At 42.0% G+C, this 25,704-nt stretch overlaps 1 protein-coding gene across 1 annotated transcript in view; it reads right to left on the bottom strand.

Annotated features, from left to right (window-relative positions):
• Window positions 1-25,704, bottom strand: part of F11R (F11 receptor) — a 142,996-nt gene that overhangs the window by 35,062 nt on the left and 82,230 nt on the right. The window contains exons 2-7 of the mRNA XM_078669885.1: window positions 14,376-14,438; window positions 12,584-12,691; window positions 11,745-11,888; window positions 8,722-8,924; window positions 8,504-8,606; window positions 3,879-3,986 (exon numbers count right to left, since the gene is read on the bottom strand). Of these exons, the coding sequence (XP_078526011.1) occupies window positions 3,879-3,986; window positions 8,504-8,606; window positions 8,722-8,924; window positions 11,745-11,888; window positions 12,584-12,691; window positions 14,376-14,438 (729 nt within the window). The remainder of the gene's footprint in view (window positions 1-3,878; window positions 3,987-8,503; window positions 8,607-8,721; window positions 8,925-11,744; window positions 11,889-12,583; window positions 12,692-14,375; window positions 14,439-25,704) is intronic.

Raw genomic sequence — 25,704 nt, forward strand, 5'->3', positions numbered from 1 at the left:
CACATAGACATTGCCCTTCTACAAGAGACCCATCTCCCCACACACAGTCACATGCTACGTTGTAGAGGACTGGAGGGTAACATTTCCACAGCAGGCTTTTCCACTAATGCCAGGGGTGTTCTTACTTGGGTTAACCCGAAATCTAAACTAAAAGTGCAGACCCTAGTTGCGGACACCGAGGGCAGGTTCGTCATTTCTAAATGTAGCGGCCCCTCCCTAGAATTAATCATTGTTAACACATATGGTCCCAACTTTGCAGCGCCTGAATTTTACCAGGCCCTTATGGCCAGGGTCAAACTTTATGACCCGAAATGCTTGTCCCGGCCCTTGATAGGTCGATGGGTCCCAGTCGTAGGCCTTCGGCTGCTGCTTTGGAGTTACAGAGGGCGATGATTTGCTTGGGATTAGAGGATGTAAGGCGCATGCGCAACCCGCAACAGGGGAGGGGGTACACACACTACTCCGCCTATCACGACATCCACACTAGGATAGACTATTGGCTGATACCTGCTGCTCGCATAGGACAAATCAGGAACTGCAGAGTGCTGCCCAGAACCTTGTCTGACCATTCGCCTGTGCTAATAGAGCTGAGTATCCCGGAAAAGACTATTCCGCCATTCACTTGGAGATTCCCACCTTACTCCCGATAGGACCCGGTGTTCAGAGGCGAGCTCGCTGAAGCCATTGATTTATTGTTCGAAACTAATGTAGGCTCAGTAGATCGCTTCCAGGTTGTATGGGAGACTTTCAAGGTCTATATACGGGGAGTGGCAATGTCGAAACACTCAAGCGTACTCAAGTCCATTTGGCAGAGGCTGGCGGATCTTGAGAAACAACTTGCAGATGACACTACTGTATATCCGCGATCCTGATAATAACTTATCTTCGGTACTCAGGGAGGTTGTTTGCTTTGGCGCACTATCTGGATTAAAGGTCAATTGGTCCAAATCCCTTGCTTTCCCCTTAACTCCTATCACGCAACCCTCTCCAATGGACCACTGACACGGTCCGATATCTGGGGATCCAGCTACACACAGATGCCGAGATCCTCTTCAGAGCGAACTACGGCACTGCCTTTAGCAAGCTGGAGGATGATGTAGCGACCTGGTGTAAACTCCCGCTGTCATTGATGGGCCGCATATCCATAATGAAAATGGTTGTACTCCCCAGGTTCCTGTTTCTGTTTATGACAATTCCGATGGTCCTCCCCAGATCCTTTTTCTCACAGCTACGACAACAAATGATTAAACTAGCCTGGGCGGGCAGACAACCGTGCGCCAAATGGTCGCTTCTCATTTTACCTTACTCTATGGGGGGGGCTAGGCACTCCAGATTTAGAACAGTATTACAGAGTGGCCCAGGCAGCGCATTTACATACGTGGATCCATGGAGACCGGGGCATTCCGCACGTGCGTTTGGAGACTCTCTTTGTCAACCCTCTTCCACTCCCACATACGATCTTCCGATCGGTGGATCGCAGAATGGGTATACTGGACTCTGTCACGGCAACGAACCATGCATGGCATAGCCTCCTACAGGCGCAGGATGGTGCATTGCAGTATTCGCCTGTGATGCCGATAGACTGGGCCAGATGGCTGCCCCCGCTGCAGGAGAAGGGGGTGGCTATTGCCTTGCAGAAATTGAATATTAAGGTTGCGGGCGACCTGTTCTGTGACGGGGTTGCGAAGACATGGGAGCAAGCCTTGGGAGCTACTGAGGCACCTCCGCTCCTCACACGATTCCAATTTCAAAGAGTACGCCGAGCTCTCAGTGACTTACTGGGTGGAGATATGGCGGAACCTCCAGAAGTTCCGGAGCTCACTTATGTCCTCAAGACTGCTTCTCCACAAAAACTGCTGTCTACTCTGTATAAAATATCAGACACACAAGGAACACACATACACTAAGGCACAACTGGCGTGGCAGACCGACCTGCGTATAGCAATTGATGATGACATGTAGCGATACTGCTGCTCCAACACTAGGAACATCTCCCTCAATGGCCGGCACAGGCTGGTCCACTTCAAATTCCTCAATCGGGTATATTACACTCCAACTAGGCTATATCGATATGGCCTGAGGGAATCCGCGAACTGTGAGAGGTGTCACGCCCCTGATGCAGACTTTTTGCACCTCGCCTGGCAGTGCCCTGGAGTATGGGACTTCTGGGAAAGAATATTCACAGATATTAGCAAATTGACAGAGGTAGACATTACGCCTGACCCTCTAGTAGCCCTACTGGGTTATTCCAAATGACTCCCGCAGACGATAAGGAGATTGGTTGACGTGGGCCTACTCATGGCCCGAAGGCAAACATTGGAAGAAAGTGGGGCATCGGCATATGTTCTTATGCCGACGATACACAGCTGATGGTGAAAATGGATGAGGGATCGGAGACAGCAAAAGAAAAGCTACACGGCTGTCTCTCCGAAATGGCAGACTGGATGCGCAACCATTGCTTAAAGCTAAACGCCGGCAAATCGGAGATACTTCTGTTCGGAGGAGCTAAACTCACATGGAACGCTACATGGTGGCCACCATCACTGGGGTCAGCCCCCATCCCGAAACAGCATGCCAGAAATCTTGGTATCCTCATGGACGACGCCCTGTCCATGAAGGACCATATACGATCACTCTGGGGTAAAGGATTCGCAATACTCAAACTTCTGGCAAAAATTTTCTCCTGGATACCTATAGACTGTCGACGTACAGTCACTCAAGCCCTCCTAGTCAGCCGCCTGGATTATGGCAATGCCCTGTTCGAAGGGATGAACGAACAACTGTTCTCCCGCCTACAGGTCCTTCAAAACCAGGCAGCTAAACTGGTATGCAACAAAGGCAGGCGAGACTCGGCATCCGCATGCCTCAAAAAACTTCACTGGCTACCGATGCGCCAGAGGGCCACTTTCAAACTACTCTGTCACGCACACAGAGCCCTTCATAAAACAGGCCCCACCATTCTCCAAGGAAAAATTGAGTTCTATATCCCCAACAGGAACCTAAGATCGAATCACCTGGCCCTGGCTAAATCTAAGCGTGTTTACAAGGCAAGGACAGGCGGACGCGCTTTCTCATACCTGGCTGCCAAAAGGTGGAATGAGTTACCTGTAGATCTCAGACACACCATAAACTACCTTCAATTCCGCCAAAAATTAAAAACTCACCTCTTTCCTAAAAACTAATTCCCCAGCACAGTCCTCAGTAGTCTCCTTTTGATTCACAGCGCCGTGATATCCCATGGGATGAGTGTCGCGCTTTACAAAAACCAGAAATAAATAAATAAGGGTGGTTGCTTGCTGCTGGATGAGAGGCCCTTTGCCCAATCCAAAACGATGGGCACACAATATGCTTTACTGCTGTGCGCAGTCGGAGAACTATAGTGAGCTCCAGCCTCCCACTAGCAGACCTAAAAAATTTTGGGGACTACATCAGATTTACTTGGCTAATAAAGCAGAAGCCCGCACTTCTGCAGACTCATAGTGACATGATAACTACCTGGTGGAGGGGGGACACTTGGCAGGAGCATTGGGAGCCGCTCTTATTTTGCTACTATGTGCTGTACGTAAGATTCTCTAGTAATGTATGTTCTTACTGTATACTGCTGAGCGCCGCCTGCCCAAGTTTGGGTTGTTGGCTAAATGGCTGTGTATAAACTGGAGTGAGGGAAGTAACGAATTTGTTGATCCAGTGATGTCAGCGAAAGTCAGATTGGCGGGAGGGGGGGGGGGGATCTTCCTTTTATTTTGAACTGTCTTACTGATTGTATACTTTTGCCATCTTGGAAAACGCAATAAATAAATTTAACAAAAACTATTGAGACAAAGTGCCAGTAATGTAGAGCCAGCCCAAGAGCAGTACACATGCAAAAGAAAACTTACTGCCAATGTATCCACGACTGTAAGCGAACCACAGACCCACGCCGACCAGCGCTAAAATCAGAAGGACTATGATCACTGCAGCCACGATGCCCCCCACGTTAGTGTCATCTGAAACAGAGAGGAGAACAAATGCAATTAGCTGGATTTTATCTAGACAGTGATGTACATTCAGGGCAGACCTGAGTCATGGTAAATGCTTGGTGAATGGGTCATGGCTTTTCTATGAATCACAAACAGTCAAAGACCAAACTACCATCAACTCGAAGAACTAACAAAATGTCCCCTCAAAGCAGTGCACGCATCTGAAATATTGTCCTTTAATTGTATACAATTTCATTTCATGATCAAGGCCTAGTCTCCCATCAAGTACCATCAGTAACATTAAGCATCAAGTGATGCTGACGGGTTATCCGCGGCTACAGGGCCCACGCCCTTTCATCGCATGACAAAGCTACAGTGCCATGCAAATGAAAGATTTTTTTCTGCCTACCAATGTAAAAGTGTAATCCGGATATACGACTTCAACATTTTCATATTGTACTGTTTGAAATGGACATGATTCAAACGTAACATCCTCTGTACGTCTGTACGGGTGTGTGCATTGTATAAATGGCGGCTCCACTGGCTATAGCGACAGATTAACACACATGTCCTTAACACTTTGAGGCTTGAAAGTTAACACACTACTTGGGCATCTTAAATCGATTTAAAATGTATTGCATCATGGCCCTGTCTGTAATCTCTCATGCATGGGTAGCAGTCTAATGATTTTCCAAAGGAAATGTTAGAATGCAAAATAATTTGATATCTCTTTGATAGGTTTGAATTTGGCATCATTAACATGTCCTGTAATTGTACCAAGAAGTACAGATTTAAGCAAATGACACAGGCTCTGGTCTGGGTACTGATTAATGTAGATATTTGCGTTCTGTAGAAAACTGTGCCCTAAACCTTTACACGTTCGACCATTATAGTGGGCAGTGAAATTTCCCAGAGCTCAGATGTGGAATCAGTTGGTCATCCAAAAAGTTCCTTGTGGGAGAAACTGTGCTAAAATAGTTTAAAAAGAAGCACGCCTTTTTCTCGCTACCCAGTCTCACTAGTCAGAGCTCACAACTGCAGTGGTGGGGATGGGGATCACGACTATGAATGGATACCCATAGTGGTGTACATATATACCTCTCAATCACACCAAAACCACGCTCTAAATTGCTCAAGCACCTACAGTCTTATAGTAATGGAAAGAACAAGCCACTCAACCAAATGAAAGCCTTGTTTTACATGAGAATCCCCCTTACATCTGGAACTTTACTAAAGAATCCACCAACATTGTAAGGCGAGGTTTCTTGTGAACCTAGAAACTCTTCCAGTTGACTGGTCTGAGTAAACCTATACCTCCCGTTTCTTCTTCAGCAACATATTTCTTCTACACTGGTCACTCAAACAGAATCATCATAAAACAGAGACTTGTAGAACACAGACCACTCTGCCTCACCAACCAGCCTTTGCAGAGTTAGTGGGGGCCTCACATGCCTCACTCAGCACACAGATTCTAATGCTGTAGTACTGGAACTTAATCTATGACTGACACGCTTACTGGACCTTTGATGCCCTCAACACCCAAGAGTAAGAATAGCAAAGCTAACCTCTTATTTATACTAATCTTATCAACAAGCAAGCGATTAGAGAAGAGGGAAACCAGGCAATCACATCAAGGTTGACAATCAGATCTCCAACCAAGGGAACTTGGGGATGCAATTTCATTCCTCATATTAAGCATCGTCAATGCTGCTTTCCAAAATGGCATGGTACCTGATCACCTCAATATCTGTCATGCAAATTGTCTTCTGAAGAAGACCGATGCAGATTACAGAAAAATTGAATTTTAGTCCAATTGCTGATCTCCCATACTGACGAAGCGTTGCAATGTGCGTTGCAACCCCAATAAATTAGCACATAAGTACAATACTTTTAAGGACATACAAATCAGGTCTTGGTACTCAACCACAGTAAAGAAACTAGACTAATCACGGTTGTAGTCTACTCCATCCAACCTATGGACAAAGGAGAATCATCTTTACTCGACTGGTCTTCACTTATACTACTGATCAAGAAATAATGTTCTCTCCTGAAAGAGCGAATAGCTTGACAGAATTGTGCTGAGCTTTTCTGATCCCATCACTCGGTTTCCAGCAGGAGAGAATACACAAATCTACCTCATCTCTTACCGCATCATGCTTTGGTATTCCACATCCTGTTCAATCTAAGGGTCAAAAACCTTATGTGAATAGTGCAAAATTATGGGGACTCCTTCCTCCAGGTTATGTATCACACCTAGAGCTCAAAACTGACTTAAAACAGGATGAGCAACATTAAACAAACTCAAATTCCAGAGACCAGAATTTCTAGTTTTCTCCTCAAAGCCCGTAGGCTACTACCACCTGTCTGGCGGGATAAACTGAATACAGACATCTGTTGAATCCATTGTGCTACACTTAAAACTGGGCCTGGAACCACATAATAAATGCAAGAGCCAAGTGCGCCAACCATCATCGCTGAACCGTAAAAAACCTAGTCAGACACTTACATCACAAGTCCGGCCTTAATACAAACCCTGGTTACACAAGGAGCAGAATAAAGCAATGCCGCATCAAGGGACATCACTGAAACGTGTACTTCATTCTATGCTGAGCTCATCAATAGGAAGAATATATCTAACACATGTAATCATTTTAGTCAAAATTAAGCTGGCTAAACCTTGAAGTGCATACAAGACTACCTGCATCACTATAAGGCTCTTCTATCAGCACATAGGTCTACTAAACTGACTATCTGGAGGTAACAGGTACCAGAGAGGGAAAGCCTGATTGTGCCTTAACCTACCTATATTCAAGAAAGCTTCCACCACAAAGCGAGGTTTCTTCAGCACTGCTCCTAAAATCTGGCAAGATCTGCACAGCTCCTGCCTTCTCATTGCTTAAATCTAGCCAAACTAAATGTCTCCTACAAACCAGCTGACTTTCTTCAATGTTGTCTTAACCGCATGTTTTAAAATGGAACAGACTTTAGGACTTCATGCCTTTACTATATCCGCCTCTTACGTTTTTTCTTTACTATATCCACTATTCATGTGAATCGCTCCAACATCCTAGTATGGGTAGAGTATAAATCTAGAGCAACTAAATGAAAAAAGTCAAATCTATATTGATCCAGACTTTTCATTTTTTTGGGACGAGATGATGGGTTTCTTAAAGTAGGAAGTCAGTGCCTAACCCTGCAACTGAGCTGTGTTTTTGGTAGCTTGTCCCAGGTAAGAAGCAGCAGAACGATAAGTAACCAAAAGGCTCTCTCTCTTTTTTGGGAAAAAAAGGCAAGTTGGAGAAGACGACTCCCCATTTCCCAGATGATTCTTGGGTATGATGCCACAGCATTTTTATTAGGAGGTAAGTTGGAGATCAGTGAGAATCCCAAATTCTACCGGGCAGGAGAGGGAAAACATTTTTAAGGAGTCCTACAAGCAATCCAGTTTGCGGTGAATGGGGAACAAAAAGAACACCATCTCCAGGCGGATGTTTTTCCAACATATATTCAAGTGCCTGGATTTTGAAGATAGCATCTGAACATAACATTAAGTTATGTTTAGAAGGATTAGTGTGTACATTGATTTTATGGGGACATCTTGGAAATCTGACATGGACCCACTGGCCTTTTATGACGAATCAGAGAACCTTTTGTTAACTAGCCTCATAGGTTTTCTTTATGATTTTTTTGTGGGTTTTATGTCAATGACTTTTGCAGCTATGCTTCTTTTACTTCATGACAGCAATTTCAGAATAAACTTGCTGTTGCAGGGGGATGGATGAAGGGCAAATTGCATCTTTAAGTAGTTGCAAAAAGGCTCAAACTTTACTTCATAATCCAAGCAGGCACTTAGTATATCCTTAGGACCAAAATTACAATGAAAAAGCATGTGGCAAACATTGTTAAAATGACTAAGATTTCTAGAGTGATTATTGGGATTACATTGAAGTATATGTACATAGATTTGATTACTTGTTTCTAATGTTGTAAATTGCACCAAAATTGGAATGTGAAGGAACATTTTGGATACAAATACCTACTAGTTAATGGTTAGCTAATATATTATTCCCTTCAATGATAAAAACCCCCAACATATTTGGAGCAGCGAACAAATCAGTGCATATTAGAAAGCAAACCTAAAATGTGAGCAAAACGTCATGTACCAATAGCATGCTTGGCACTACCCTTTAAAACAGCATGAAATCATGCAACCCACCAAAGGAATACAAAAAAATAAATATAAAGTTCATTCCAACAAAACCTAAAGACAACTTTAATTTACAAACTAATTTGAATCTCAATGCATGCTGTACAATCATCTGGAACTGGATCTAACAGAAATAAATGTGTCATTAATAGCATGCGATGAAGTAGTCTGACAGTAGACAGTAAGGATACCTTCGTGCTTCCAGATCTTTCAATGGCAATAAAATACCAGTAACTAGGGTGGTAAAAGACCATCAGAGTAACAAACTGCATGGCTACAATAGATCCAGCGTCGTCAAGCTAGGTTCAACAACAGAAAATGCATATGGACAACTTACAAACTTCCATGAGGACAGGAGTAGTGGCAGCAGCTTTCCCAAGGGTGTTGGAAGCTTCACAGTAATACTCCCCAATGTCATCCTTTGTCGTAGTTGAGAAGCGCTGATGAAAGAGAAAAAAAGCTTTTGGAATAAATACTAAGATGAAAAAAACTTCAACAAATGATTAAAGGGTGAGGAATCCACGATTGCCCATATAAAATCACTTCCCGACTCACCAACTCCCCCGTTTTTGAATCCAGTGTGTAAGAGGAGTTTTGGAACATTGGGAGACTCTTGGGGTTGTCTGGCATCAGGGTCTTATTCTTGTACCACTTGAAGGTAGAAGGCGGAGAGCCGTCCTTCTCGATGCATCGTAGCACAGCCTCGCTCCCAGTAGTAACTGATGTAGGCACTTGCATTACTGGTGTAGAGGGTGGCACTGTTGGGGGGAAAAAATCAATAGTTTTATATTTATTTTACTTTTAAACAATTCTGTAGTACGACTACAACAATCAATATAGGTGCTACGGTAAAAGGGAAGTTAATGTCAACATGAGGCTTAAATAACACTTGAAATTCACAGCATAATTTGAAGGACAAAAAGTTATTCAACAAAAACGCCTTTGGATTATTTTCTACAAGTGATCAATTGAGGCAGCTTTGAGACCATTGCAAACGGAGTTTGAAGCAGAGAAGTAAAATAATCACATATAGGTTTAAATATGATGACAAAAAGGAATAGTGCTTTCCCTTTTATAAATCTGTTGCTTGACTGGTCTGCACCTTTATTAGTGCATGAGACTTTGCTTAACCAATAAGGACTTCTATTTAATGGTCATACAACTTTAGAGACCCTATTTTTCCCTCAAACCTTCTCACTTTCCAATGTGTTTCCATAGGTCAGTAACTGAACCTTCAGCCTCCCAGCATCAATAATGCTTAAACACTGCAGATTGCTTATTAATATTGTGTGATACCACTAGGGTCAACCGTGGAAGCCCAGAGTCTTCAATGCACTCCACCGGAATCGGGTATCTAGACCCACTCACATCCTGTTAACAATCTAAGCTAGGGCAGTTACAAATAAAATATTCGCCTTTTCTACCACAGGAGCCAATCAAAATGCAGTCATTTCTGAGGTGGCTCCTTTACTTGTAACATGTATTACAGGTAAACAAAACACTAACAAACTGGAGCAGGATATTCCAAATCTCGGTTTCCATTCAGGGCAAATGCTCGGTCAGCACAATACAACACCTTTATCCTCTATCATACTATCAGTACTGGCTGAAGTGAGGGGCGGGGGGAAGTGGATGGACGGTTACAAGGACATAGAGAAGCACATGCACCCATATCCTGAAATGCATAAACACTTGGATCACACTAGTCTTTATGATGTGCAAATACTTTATCCACAAACACAACTGCCCAAAAACACACACGCGACTTGACACTGACCACTACTTTTACCACAACTAAGCATTTGATCTACAAGTTCTCTGGGCCCCCAAAGTCATTGCAGCTGAAACTTTCAATCTGTCGTAAAACCCAGAGTAATATCTGTGGACTCAAATGCATCACTTTGCAAGAAGAAAAAGTAATTTCTTGCACACAACGAGTCATAAGGAACTTGAAAAACAGAGGTAGACCACATAACACCCCAGAGGGATTGAGTCCGTGCAAGTAGTCTAAAACAAACAGACGCCACATGACCTAGCACCTGAGAAGCAACCAACCAGCAGACAAACTCTACATGTTGAGTAAGTCCAGAAATGGCCGGCAGTACCCTGATTCCGCCTATATGCAAGACCTACACACTAACACCCATCCAAGTGCCTTAAACTACAAAGAGCAGATAAACCAGAATGAAGATTATGCCAGTGTGTTTTTTGATACTTAGATGTAGATTGCCTCGCAGTCCTCCAACAACAACCTCAAAAGAGTGACTCAGGCTTTACAAGCACACACCACAGTGGGACATGTTGTATGCTGTGATGAGGGGACTAAAAAACACAGCATTTAATAACAGCACGTGTGCGGACTAATAAAACGAGTTTTTAAGGTGCTCGCAAGCTTTATTGTTCTCCCACAAACTTGTATGTGTGGACACAGTGACTGTGATCAAATCGCAAAGCTACTGAAAAAAAACCAAAGCCTTCTCCAAAACACTTTCATTCTTTCACCTCAACAGTTTTAATACAGGACCTGCTCTTAACATTTTGCAATCACAAGCCTCTAGGCACGGAACTCCGAGATATCCTCTCCCCTGTTCTTGGTCTCAAAGGTTTCGCCTCACTCCATTTCCTAGTCAGTAGTAAAAGCGATGGGTGGAATTGTTTCACCACTGGTAATCATTCGGACACAACCGTGCCATTAGAGACCAGTTGTATGGAAATTGGTGAAGTGGTATGTTAGAATTGGTGCCCAAGAGTCCTGAACCCAGTGCCAGCCCTTGACAAAACATCCACATAAGGTCCCCACGTAAACAGGATTTGAGCAGTTCTACTTGCACTGGTTGGCTAAATGTGTAATTTCAGTTCTTCATGTGAGCCGGATCTTGATGGTGCTCTGCACCGGAAAATCTGCAAAAACTGGCATCAAGAAAAGTCACTATCCGGCGACTATTTTAGCTCAGACTTTTCTGGAAGCGTACAGGGTAAAACAGGCTGATTTCCAGTGAAAGTGGGGGAACTAGGAACTAAACAGACAGGACTAGGACTGGTGAGGCAACACATTAAAGAGACTGGTAAAGAGGAAGAGAAACAATCTTATATTTAAAATACAAGGCAATTGCCTTTGGTTTTTCCTCCCAGCGTTTTACCTCTGTGGACCCTGCACTTGTTTCCTGGGTGGCTTGAACCACTTTAAATTCCCTGCACTGCAATACTGCTCTTTCCTCTGTGCCTCACCCTGAAAGTATCCTCAGTTAATTCTGTTGTGACTCCCTTTGAATTTTAACTTCAGTGTCAGCCTGAAATTGAAAGGATCTCATTTCGAGGTTTCAAAGGCATACAAATGGATGATGCTGTGGACTAGCGAGGGGGTCTGGGGACAGACATAAGTAGTCAACACAACATTGCCTTCAATAAAGGAAATGTATAGATTCCTTAGGCAAAACACTTTCTAATTGCTCCTGGTATATACTCTCAACTGGAAAGAACAGTCATTGAAGTATATCTAGTAGTGCACATCTTCAGTCATATTCAGTGGTGTACTATGTTTTAGTTTGATTCAGATTTAAAGAAGAAAATATCAATACCTTCAACAACAAGCTTCATTGTGGCCTCGCCAAATGCATTATTAGCCCCAGTAGCATCACAAGTGTAATCTCCAGTATCTTTTCTGGTGATCCCGGTAAGTCGAATTCCAGTTCCAGTAAGCGTTGCTCTGCCGATGTAGTCATCTGCAAGATGCAAAGTAATTAAGACAGTGCATGTAGCAATTACACTATTGTCCAACATGGAAATACAGCATTGAGAAGGGATTTTGTTGGAGAAACCTGAAATGGCTATGAGGTAGCACAGTTGGTTGGTAGGTGGTTTGAGGAAGTGTTGTGTGGATAGAATTGCCCACAGCCCTCCCTACAAACCCATGCAAAAGCAGCAATGCTGGATAGGCTAATTCGAAATAAAATACATCAAATTCCAGGATCCAATGGCAACAGAAGTCAGAGACTATTAAGGATGCTGGTTTTAGTTTGGGTAGTAGGAAGTTCCTTATGGTAATGCTTGGAATGAATAAACTTATATTGTGGTAATCTTTCCTAGTTAGGTTATTCCATGAAGGATCACACAACCATTGAGCACAGTTTCCATCCCCTCTGAAATGTAGGAAAAAAAGACTCTCAGCAATAATATATCAGTCACACAACATGCTAAATTACATTTTGTTACTTCACCAATACTTCCAATCCAAACTCCTGTGTCTCATGTAGAATAAAGGGCAGTCTAGGCAGTGGTGGGATTCCAACTAGTTACAGAGTTTGCAGATGGCCAAGTACCTGAGGTACTGCACAGCACTATTTTCATTCCTTAAACCACTTAGGAGTAGTCATGGGGGACTGACGCTAAAGATATATTTCAGTCTGGATTAAATTACCTGTGAATTTGCCATCAATGAACACCAATTTCTTCGATCCATCTTTGTCTTGATACTTCCACCTCCAATTGGCATTGTCAAAGTTAGCTTTGCAGACAAAGTCAACGGCTGAAAATTGAATTAAACCAGTCACACAAAATAAATTCATAAGAAATTGTAGTATTCAAATTTAAGGAAACATTCAACGTTTTGCACTGAAGTATTTGGGTCCGTTCATATACAGAAGGTAAACATACATACTGTAAGAAAGCTTTGAAAATAAGTGAAAACGAAAAGGTTTCATTTATATTTGGTCAACAGTGGAATTTAGGGGGAGGGAACATTCAAAAGAAACCACACGGAAAAGTGTGATGAAGAAAATATGGATTTGAACCAAGGCTGAAATTCATTCTTTTTTGGAACGCAGTATCAAAGTTTTGTTCTTCATTGGATTTTTCCTGGAGTCCGAAAAGTAACATTTGGAAAGGACATTTATCCTTACAAATTCCATCTTGCAAGTGCAAAACAAACACTAGTGGTTAGGGTAGAAGGGATGTATGTCAGTTTATGGTTTGACAAAAGTCAGTTGATGTTTTCCAATTACACAACATCTGTCTCCTGCCCAGGTGTCTTTCTATCCAAGCTTATTTTTTCAAATATCATGAGTTTAGGACCAGGCTTGATCTCACTATTAACACCCATAGTAATTCTGGGATTTCAACTGTTCCAGGGAAGAGCACCAACCGTGGCACACACTTGTCCTTTGCTACATTTAATGTGATGCAGATTGTGGAGCACAATCTGCTGAGTTTTCAGTGGAACTGCAGGCATTGCCATCTTGGAAGCATTCCAGTCATTTCAATGACACACTTTCATAGATGCTGCTCATACTATTGTCTAGCAGACTTTGAATAATATGCTCAACTTTTCTCCAGGATTAAAGACGAGACAGGCACCTGAAGAACGTACTTTGCTAGGATGTATCCTCATCATGCACCTCTTTCTTGGTACTCTCATTGGTTTCACAATTAGCTGCCATCCAAACTACATGCTGAAAATTATTGTTCATGACTGCCTGCGCAGATTACACCATTGGGGGTGGGTCATGGTTACTGGCAGAATTACAAGCGCTCCAGCCATATACAAGTCAATTTCAACCCACAGGCAAAGTTACGGAGTAAATATTTCTCAATGTATTCGAATTTAGGGAGTGATTTAGGTTGCCCAAATCCACAGATGTAAATGCTGCCTTTTGGGCGTCTTACAAAGGAATTGCAGAGTCAAAGGAGAAACAAGAATCAAATGAGAATGAAATGTCAGTGTTTGATCCAAAACATATCTTCCATTTGTGTTTGTATTTTAGACTACAAGTTGAATGCTGTAATGAATTGCGATCTTAAGGGACCCCTATTGTCCATCTGGCCCATGCCGCATTCTAAATAATATTTTTCATATTACAATAGTATACATTACACCATTGGATTACGTAAAATTCCTGATCTTCTATGAACCGTAAAGCAATTCTATATGAACAAACCACAAAGTGGTAGATGTAGTAGACGTTTTACATTTGGCAATATAGAAATCACATTTACAGGAAAATAAAAATTACTTAGGGCAGTAAAGTGAGACATTAAAGGTTCCAAACAAGTAATTATCCAATTAATGTCTAAGACTGTTGTACGAGAACCATTGGAAGTGTGAGTTTTAAATAACCGCTGCAGGTTTTATTAAATAAATGTGACACTCGAAATGCAGGAACTGCCTCACTAGGTTTCATTGAAAGCATCAACTATTTAAAAATAGCACTTACAGACATTTTCCTTTACAGCTTGATACGCAGTTGTAGTAGTGACATCGCCAAGAACTAATGAACCTGCAGAAGAAAAACATATTTAAGGTAAGAGATAAATGTAGGTTGAAGTTACAAAAACAAACCAGATCAGTTGCTCAATGCATTTCAGAGCTCCATATTCAATTTTCGGATCAATTTTGTTTAAAAGGATTACGTTGCTAAAATCCAGTTCAATATAAAACCACTTTTTTTTCTTTTATTAAGTCCAGCAAACTCCTTCGACAACACACCCCAGAAGTGCATACAATCAACTACTGAATACACAAGTTCGACCATGCCATTGGCCACACTCAGAAGGTGAGCAAACACACAATGACACTAAATGTGTAGAATGATTACAGTGTGATCATTGTTCAGGACCTGGGCTGAAACCGGTGGACGAACTTTTGCACATTAACAGTTGCACTATAGTTTAGTCTCAGAAAGGTTTAAGTATAATCCTAAAAATGTAGGTCCGGGGGATTCAGTAGATCGGTCACAAACTATCTTCTTTTCTAGCACTTCAAATGATATGACGCACTAATCGAATAATAGCTAATCTCAGATAGGTCAGGAACAAGGTATACAATAAATGTGTGCATCGACAGGTGAATGAGTGAACACCATTAGCCTACGGACGTGCATGTCAAAAGTGATTTAATAGGATTCCCATTGTCCGTCCCTTCCTTTTAATTTTTCACTTTGCATATTATCTAGAAATTGACTTGTCTGTAACAATTAGAAGCACAGTAGACAAAATGAGCCACCACCACATCTTACTAAGACGATACAGACCACTGACAATCAAAATGCTACCCAGTGGTAAAGGGGAAGTGCTCCTCCGGACTAGGACAAAACTTGATTGGCATTCCACAAGGCAAAAGAGGAAGGGGGCTCACATAAGAAACCATCTGCAGAGGTGGGCTGACCAAAATCCACCACAGGAAACCAAACCAAGAGTAGGACATACGATTAACCAAAAGTAGAACATAGAGCAATTCAATTGAAGCAAGGGAATTCTTCAGTATCATCTTGCTGGACATTGTACAACCTTTTAAGAGTTCTCCCTCTATGTGCACATTATACGTTAACTTGCCGGGGCTCATGCTGAAAGTGGTACTCTAGAAAACGTCCCAGGTCACCCAAAGCAGCTAACTCAAAAAAAAAAATTCCATCTGCCCGACAAGCCAGAACAGAAGAATATAAGAGATGGAACAATAACAGCTCAGTTGTGCCAATGTCATCAATGAGTGCATCAGAAACAATGTAAGGAGGCAGTGTTAAATATCTAGGATATCAAAACACCTTGTGTTCAAAATTTAGTTTTCTTATAAAACGAACTCTAGCGCCTGTGGCCTTTTAGGTGCCTAGTCTTCAACCACAACATCAACCACAACATCACATAGAAAAAAAATACAACAGTACTACCGCACTGGAATTACATTAAGTAAAGTAAACAGACGAGGGGGTGGGAGGAAAGTAATACAGGAAAACTGGTGGTAAACAAGATTTGAAAGTTTCAATAAGGGTCATGCTCACTGCATACAGGAGATAATTAAGATGGGGGGGTTGAATGATAATCTGCGGCAGAAGGAGTCGAAGTGAGGAGCAAAAGAAATTAATCAAGGAAGAGCAAGGAAGAGCAATAACGAGCGAGTTTTTAGAAGTTTCCAAATGAGAGAAAAGTAGGTTGGATTATGAAAATTATAGGTATACAGTCCAAAGCAGAAATTGCATCTCTAGAGAAAGATCTGCTCTGTGCAAAGGAAGTTCTGAATTTTTTTTAGACTCTAGTCTGATATTGATACAGCCACATACATTTCTTTGACCTCCCGAGATGTGCCATCCAACGGAATTCCCTTTGGATGGGTGAAGAGGGGCAGAACCAGTAAGAGAAGGTACGTGGAGAGAGAGAGCGAGAGAAGGAAGAAGAGGGGAGGTTATGCAACCGGGTCAGAACCAGCAAGATCAGATAAAGTAAAGGGAAAAAAGGAAAATGGATAGCTGGATTTAGAAGGGCCAAACCAGCATAAAAGATCAAAGGCTTGGTGAAGAGCTGAGATGTGAAGAGTTGAGCAAGGCAGGGAGACGTGGATGTAAGAGGGGCGGGAATAGCAGGAGGAGTTGAGAGGCTAAATGGAAAACGGAGGTAAAAAGATAGGCATAGAGAGGAAAGATGGATGTAAAAGTGGCTGGGTGAGAGCTATAAACACCTTATCCAGCCATTCTATTGCAGTCTTTTAAAAGGATCATATTTAGACAAGGTATAAATGGAATGAAATACCAAAATGTTTTCTTTATAGTCACCTAAATTCTCAACAAACATCTTACTAGGAGTGTGTATGCCAAAAGTGTCCTGTGAAGTGATAAGGAATATAAGCCACCCTGCAAGATTCAAGTGTTGTGAGGCCCAGGGAAAGAGGCCAGGCTCGGACAGGCAAGGAGCTGGAAAATTCAAAGTTGACTGATGGGCCTACGGCTAGGTTAACTGGCCCTTGGCCTGGACTTGCGTGGTCATTGGTGCTCAACTCAAAAGGCTGCTGCAGACCTATGGTTGGTGTACACACAATAAGTTTGACAAAGTCATCCAGCTTATTGTCATGTGCAGAATGACATTGGGCTGGCCTGGACAGGCAAAGAATGGGTACACCTTCTCCCATAACAAAGATTCCCAAAACTCATGGAGTGACAGCAAGGCCTGGGGAAATTGCTGATTTTCAGCAGCACAGTTAGAATTGGCCTCCTATTGGGAGGTGAGGTAAAGAAGGGTGAGCGCACAAGGGGTGGGGGCAGCTGAGGAGTTGGAGGCATCCCAGGGAGTTAATCAAAAGCACATGGAGTGATCTGCCAATTGTGGAGCCTATATGAGTAGGTGTCCAGAAGGTTCAAGGAGGCAGATCTTGCATTGAAAGTTGAAAGGGCCAAAAGTGTGTGGTTAGGAAGCTTGGCGCATGGCTAGATTGACGTGTGGACGATGGAAGGATCTTGCAAGATTCTTGTATTCAGTTATCTCAGCAAAATCCAGGTGCAATTTGGTTATTACATCTTAGGCTAAATAGTAGTTGAGCAGCTTGGTTATTTACCCTTTGCATTTTGGCAAGCGTCTTCCCTTTTAAAAATTGGAAATCTGGGATTTTTGTATCTATTTTGCAAGTCACACACCACCTCGCCCAACCTATAGATATTCCACCTTGCTAGATTTCCTGTACTTAGAGATATAAACTACACTGAGTCTACTATATTAAGACCCTCTTGTTTTGTTGCTTTAATGTACTATTGGTCTGCTTAGTGACTGGCTCAGTATAACTTATGGGAGGTTTTTTTTTCTTTGTTGCTACTGACAAATTGTTGTCTTTTAATCCATTTCTTCTCTACATCTTCAAGTTATCTCAGCTCTTTGAACTCTTAAACATGGAGTTTGAGAGTAAATGATGTGTTTAGGACCTGTGTGTTGCTGTGGTCCAGCATTTGCTGCTTTTGCCTCCCAAAACATCAACGACCCCATCTGTGTAAGACATAGGTGCCATCTCCTCCTCTTATTTCTGCCAATCTGTTCTTTACTGCAGCATTTGCATGTATTGATCCGCCATGCCTGCTGAAAACCAAAATGTCTTATCCATTGATCTCAATGGCATATATGGAAGTTTAGGTGTCACTTGGAGATCTGCTGTATAGCTCTGAAACAATCTGTTTTGGAATTTTAACAGTGCGTGAACTGAAAACAATCAGTGAACGCTGCAGAAATTATATTAGTTTTGGCGAAACATATGCCTAGCCTTTGCACCTAGTTCGATCATTGTTTACGTATTTCACTTAATAGAGCTATAAATTATTTGTACTGGTGTAATAGGATTATTTTTTAAATGCTTAGCCTTTTTTTGTTATCCACACTTGATAAGTAGCTTCTTGCGAAGTTTCTTCAGCGATGCCAGAAAATTGTCAATTTATGTTACTTCCTGTGATGTCACTGCCTCTGTTGTCACTTGCTGCGAGGTTTGATCTTATGCAAATTATAGGGGTCCCTTATGTTCCTATTCTGCCGGGGAGGCCCCAGAAATTCTAGGACCGGCCCAGCATGGAGCTGTTGGGGTGGGTCGAGCACAAAGGCGAGAAAATAAGGCGGTGGTAAGCACATAAGGGAAAACATAACACAAAGTGGAAGGGAAGTTTAGGGGTTAATGAGTGTGTACTCCATAGACGATCTCAAAAGCTTTTCCAAGATTAATATCCGTTCTTTTGAATTGTGGTACAAAGGACAGAGCTATTTTTCATTGCAAAAAGGTTTTCTTTATTGTTTTTCATAGGACATGGACAGCCGACACGTGTTTCGCCCCCTCATGGCGATTTGCGCCGGGGCTTTCTCAAGGCTGTAGAAGAAGATGAAATAGATTGTTAAAGTGTGTGATATGATAGCAGTTGACCACAAGAGGAACAGAGAAGTCACCTAGAGTGCAAAGGTGATTGGGATGATTTGTGGTATCATAGCATCAAGGCCTTATCTGCGTTTTCAGGTAGTAGTGAGTCGTGAGTCAGATACAATTATTGTGACTAAAGTTATATTAAAATAGTGCAAGTTTCAAAAAGTGCAAGGGAACAGTGAAACAGGTGTGTTACCAACGGCAAGGTATTTGAGAATGATTTCTCGATGTTCAAATTTCTTTTGGCAACCCAAAAAAGAGAAAGGGGGAGATGAAGTATCCCAAAATGCCAGGTCAGGAAAAAAGTGGGTAGACAAGAAAAGATCATAGCATAGAAAACAGTATATAATAATAATACCTAATTTTGCTTTTCTGGCGTAAAATATTTTGGTTTCCAAATAATGTCAATGTCCGAAATATCGTAAATATAATTTTTACAGGAACAAGGGTTCTTCTGTCAATTCAAAAAGAATTATTAACACATTAGTTTTTGTAGCCAAGTCTAATGCTTCCGCATAGTATGTAAAGTAAACATTTTTAGCAAATAAGGAGTGCGGACAATACATTCAGTGTTAGTAGCATCTATCTATGGTAACAAGTGATCAGAATGGGTCACATTTGCTCACAGGCTTGGAATTATGTAATTACATTTTGTAGGCATTGCTGTTTTATTCACTGTATCACGTTTTGTCTAGCCCTGCATGATACAATCTCTACTCATAGGAGTTGGACCTGGCTGATGTGCCTACATAACAGGGATTGCCAAATGAAAGACATGTATTAGGGGGTGGCTCAAGCTGTGAGTAGTTAGAGTAAACAAATATTTCACCATGTGTATTAACATCCTTCTTAAACTGTACTACTTGGGCACTGCGCGCTGTACAGCAGGCTGAACATTTTCGGCTCGCTTTACCACCGGTCGCATCTACTTATGTAAAATTGCTCTTTTAAAAAAAACAGTGTCTGTCCTGTAATGTGGTTTAGCTTAAATCAAGGGGCCTTTTTTACGCCGTTTTGACAAGATGTTAACACCTTGGCTGCTAAGGGGTTTTCCCGCTGTGTGCTACAATCTCAGATTCCCCATTGTTCATGACAAGGTCAACTCGTCATAAGCACAGGGCAGGTAAAACCCATGACGAGTTGACCTTGTCATTAGCATACACATGGTGAAATATTTGTATTTCTACGTAATAATGTTCAACCTCATTAAATAATCAAAGACAGGAACTATTTCTCCTTTTAAATGTAACAAATGTGTGCAGTTTTGCTATTTTTAAACTAAGTGTTCCTGATTATAGAAACTAAGCCAACCCTATGAAATATAGACTACCTTGGTTTTGTTTACTTCATATGCACGCTTAATTTTAATGTTATTTACTCTAACTACTCACAGCTTGAGCCACCCCCTAATACATGTCTTTCAGGGCTATACAAAACGTGATACATTCTGATCACTTGTTACCATAGATAGATGCTACTAACACTGAATGTATTGTCCGCACTCCTTATTTGCTAAAAATGTTTACTTTACATACTATGCGGAAGCATTAGACTTGGCTACAAAAACTAATGTATTAATAATTCTTTTTGAATTGACAGAAGAACCCTTGTTCCTGTAAAAATTATATTTACGATATTTCGGACATTGACATTATTTGGAAACCAAAATATTTTACGCCAGAAAAGCAAAATTAGGTATTATTATTATATACTGTTTTCTATGCTATGATCTTTTCTTGTCTACCCACTTTTTTCCTGACCTGGCATTTTGGGATACTTCATCTCCGCCTTTCTCTTTTTTGGGTTGCCAAAAGAAATTTGAACATCGAGAAATCATTCTCAAATACCTTGCCGTTGGTAACACACCTGTTTCACTGTTCCCTTGCACTTTTTGAAACTTGCACTATTTTAATATAACTTTAGTCACAATAATTGTATCTGACTCACGACTCACTACTACCTGAAAACGCAGATAAGGCCTTGATGCTATGATACCACAAATCATCCCAATCACCTTTGCACTCTAGGTGACTTCTCTGTTCCTCTTGGGGTCAACTGCTATCATATCACACACTTTAACAATCTATTTCATCTTCTTCTACAGCCTTGAGAAAGCCCCGGCGCAAATCGCCATGAGGGGGCGAAACACGTGTCGGCTGTCCATGTCCTATGAAAAACAATAAAGAAAACCTTTTTGCAATGAAAAATAGCTCTGTCCTTTGTACCACAATTCAAAAGAACGGATATTAATCTTGGAAAAGCTTTTGAGATCGTCTATGGAGTACACACTCATTAACCCCTAAACTTGTCTTTCTATATGAAGCCCAAGAGGTCCAGAGCTTCGAGTGTGTCTCCATCCACCAACAAACATAGCTTATTTAAGCGTTGTCAAAGCCTTGGAATTCTTGGACCTTTGCTACTTTATCCACAAAGTGGAAGGGAGTAGAGAAGGAGAAGCTCCCAGGTGTGTGAGAGCAACAAGGAGCACAACGGACCGGCAATACAGGAGGGAGACAGCTGGAAAACACATGTACTCACGTGGGCTCTTTTAAAAATAAGGTTTCCTGTTGGGTAAAGCAAAAGTAGGGACTGGGGTCTGCTCTCCATTGCTGCATTCGCAGACAATCACAAGGGCTCACATACTGCAACTGTTCTAATTTGTATACATTCGGTCGGTTGTTTTGCAGCATGCTGCAAACTGACAACTTGGAATGCAACCAGTACACAAATCACGTCATAAACTGCTTCCTGTTCGCAAATTAGTCAGTGTGCTATTTGGAAATCCCTCTAGTTTCAAATGTGTCTCGTACATCAGTCTCTGTTTGCTCTCTATAGATAAAACCTTTTGCATCATCAGTATCAGCAGATGGTGTGAAACCGTGTCATGGTGAAAACTGAAAAACAAACTACAACGGAAGGAGGTGGAAAAACTTTATCTTAGGAGATGTGGTGTGTTGACCTGCTCTACCACATTCCAGCCTACACAAGTGCTAGTTGGCATGTCAGTTTCAAGTGAAACTTTAGGAGCAGAACTGCGGAAATGGGCGGTGCCAACAAGAATCCGACTTACAGGAAACCACAGTCTCTTGCTTTCCAGGAAAAGATACCAAGTTGTAATTTATGTGGATACTAGCAATTTATTACCGTTTCCAATCTATATGCTGGCAACTCAAAACCAATGTAAGGTAGTGTTCAAACGTTCGGTAAAGAGGGTTACTAAGAAACTAAGTGTTAGAAAAAAAGCTGTTGAGCTAGAAGGCCCAAAATTGATGGAGGGCAGCAATGTAAAATTCTGCATTACATCCTCAGAGCACTACCAATTAAGGGTTGGGGGGCGGAGTAATAACTGGTGGGGGTGCTAATGTAGACAATCTCTGATCAATGAGCAGTCAACGATATTCCCACTACATTTCTCAACGATAAGTCGAAATGATCTAGGGTCGAGTGGGCAAAGTGTGGGTTGGGCACTTCAGAAAACAGGACAGAGGAGAGGCTGGAAGTTTAGCTGAGGGATGAGGGGTGGAAGAATCAAACCTGTAAAGAACCACAAAAAACTACTTTTTCTGCACCTTGTTTGGGATCCTGAGGTCATATGGGTTTATACCACCCTCGGCACTTGTAGTTCAGTTGAATTGATTCACTCTTCCCTATAGAGATTACAGACCATGTATAAAGTACTAAACCAGATCAGTGTACATAAAGGTTTTTCGTTAACAAAGTACAAGTAATTTTCCAGTGACCACAGAGGGGTAGGTTTGGTGGCATTCACCCTGCGCGTGTGTGTTTGTGTATATTTTTTCACTGATGAAACTAAAGGTTATAGGGTCATTATAGTTATGCAGACTTTTTACTCCTACAAAACCTTAGAAATTCAGCAGTTCTAGTTATACTTATAGTTTTTACTTATGCTAAAACTGACTCATTGCCTTAAGTTACTTAATGGCACAAGTTATAGTTTCTTAACATAAGTATAACCATAAGTACAAGTATAACTATTAGTGCTGAATTTCTATGGTTTTGTAGGAGTAAAAAGTCAGCGTAGCTATAACGACCCAGCAACCTTTGGTTTTATTAGCGAATTTCAATGTTTTTTTTCTGCTGGGGCCAAAATTCGAAGGAATGGCGAATAGTAAATTGCAGGGATTTAAAAAAAGCATTTTTAGGGTCATGAGTGTTCCTTGGGGACACCTCCTGTGTTCTCTGGGGTCAGGATGCCTGTATCAAGCCTCCTTCTACAGTTTATCACCAAGCCGATGGGAAGAAACAAAATGGTGGCCGCAACTTTTCTTTCAAGCTGCAGCCAGCCAATCGGGGCCTGTTTTTCACCCCCAAGATTTGCGGATAATTTGCGGGTAGAACCGTGAATTATCGGTGTCCCCAGTTATACAAATTTGTTTTCCACTTAATATCTTCCAAACGAATGAACGGATTTACACCAAATCACAAAAAGCACAATCTGCGTGCCAAGATCTAGCTTTTGCCAAATTTGGTGTAATTCCGTCCAGCGGTTTGGGCTGTATGCTGGTTTAAAGATCCTATGGGAATTAATATTGGAAAAAACGTTTTAGGCCCCCCCCTCTTTTTTTGTCAGACCCCGCTCGACGGAACACCCCAAAACTTTCCAGACTCCATCTCAAGTACCGGGCAAATGATTTGATGGATAGATACACACAATCATACATAAATAGAGCACTACCTTCTATAATCCGCAACTCGCGTCTATCCTATTTCTATCAGAAGGCAGTTCAAGCACTCGAGCCTTTATACGCATGGTCCCCTCCTTCAGGAGCATGTCATCTATGTGGTATATGCCACAAGAAACCTCCAGGAGAGGAGAAGTTAAACCTAGGAGGTCTTCTGTAGAACATACCAAACCGCTGACAAGCTGGTTCTGCATTTTAATTATTATTAACCACAAAAGGCTCCAGAATCACATTGCTGTAAATCCTAGTATCATAAGAGAGGAGCATACCTTCAAACAACAAGCATTTGCAATGCAATAGGTCTCGCATTATGAAAGTTTGAGCTGTTGGTCTTGTAAATGACAATTTTTTTATTTATGTGTTGATTTTGAAAATAGCTAAATTAATAGCTTTGTCATTTTCAATGCCAAAAGTTATAACTTTCGCACATGTGACGACTATAGCATTTGTAATGCAACATGTTTTGTATTTACGTGACTTAGATGTATTGATATTACAAATAGCAACAGCTTTTAATTTTTTTAAATAATTAATACTTAAATAAAAGTGATTGTATTTATATTGGCAATAGCTTAAACTTTTGTAAATAACGTTTGTGAAGATTATGTTCAGTGTATTTTATTGTGATGAAAATCCAAGAACAGAAGTGAAATAACATCTTTTTGTGACATTTGTAATAAAGCTTGAAACATTGAGAGAACATAATTGAACCAGTTGTTGTTGAATGGTTGCACAGATTGATGCTGTGGTGGTGGTGCTGCTGAGTTTTCTCTGAATCTGCACCCTCAATCTGCACCCTCAATCTGCACCCTCAATCTGCACCCTCAATCTGCACCCACAATCTGCACCCACAATCTGCACCCACAATCTGCACCCACAATCTGCACCCACAATCTGCACCCACAATCTGCACCCACACCCCACCTCGGAGAGTGACCTGCGGCGTCCCCCAGGGTTCCTCCCTGTCTCCCTTGTTATTTAATTTATACATTTCACCCCTCATTTTTTCTTTACAGCAGATGGAGGTCTCGGTGTTTAATTACGCCGATGACCTCCAACTTATTTTCAATCTCTCCTGTTCCCCCACCTCTGCCCTGAATTTCCAGAGAGTCATGCTTTTCATCCAAGAGTGGATGAACTGCAACCACCTCAAACTAAACCCCGACAAAACCGAATGGTGTTGACGGGGGGTGGTTGCAGTCCTTGGTCCTCTTCTTTTTGGCCCCATTCTCTTGGCCCCCCTCCCCTTCCGGTTCCCAAGGTTAAAACCCTGGGTATCTTTATTAACCCCCTGCTCACCCTTCATACGCAGGTTAACTCAGTGGTGTCTGCCTGTTTCTTTTCCCTCCGTACCATTCGTAAGGTTTCTCGATTCTTCTCTGTCGCCGCCCTCAAGCTCATTCTCATGGCCATGGTGCTATCGCGCCTTGACTATGGGAATGTGATCTATAATGGTGCTCCAGCCTACCTGATCCGCCGGCTCCAACTGATACAAAATCAGGCGGCCCGCCTGATTTATGGTCTTCCCAAAACCAACCATGCGACCCCTCTGTTGCAGTCTCTGCACTGGTTACCGGTGAGGGAGAGGGCCCTTTTCAAGTTGGGCTGCATCACGTATCAGGCTAGGTCGGGGACTGCCCCGCTTTCCTTTGTGAAGCCATTTCATCCTATCTTCCGACTAGAGAGCTCCGCTCACCAGGCCCTCTTGTCAGTCCCCCGATTCAGGAAGCAGAAGTCCGGGGGGGGGGGCAGATTTGCAGTGCTAGCTCCATCCTTCTGGAATTCGCTTCCTTTTGCACTTAGGACTTCATCCTCCTACTTGGAATTCCGCAAACTTCTCAAGACCTTCCTGTTTACTAGATCTGCAGCAGCCTAGCCTTCCCCTCCGCCTCCATTGGTTCACCGCTGTCTAGCGCCATGAAACCGTTCCGGTATAAGTGCGCTTAATAAATATTTTAAAATTCAAATGCACTCTGCGCACTGCACTCTACATATGGTGTTATGCTTACATACGTTCCATATATTATCCATGTATATGCCACATTTAGTTAAGAATATATGTTCTGTTTAGTTACATTACTTGGTTTGTATACCCTTTTATGCTGCTCTAAAGTTATTTCAATGGGTGAAATGCGGAGCCTGGGTAGCAGGAAGGAGAAGAAAACAGTACAACTTAATACTAAATAT

Source organism: Lissotriton helveticus, chromosome 12 (genome assembly GCF_964261635.1).
Source record: "Lissotriton helveticus chromosome 12, aLisHel1.1, whole genome shotgun sequence".
Taxonomy (NCBI): domain Eukaryota; kingdom Metazoa; phylum Chordata; class Amphibia; order Caudata; family Salamandridae; genus Lissotriton; species Lissotriton helveticus.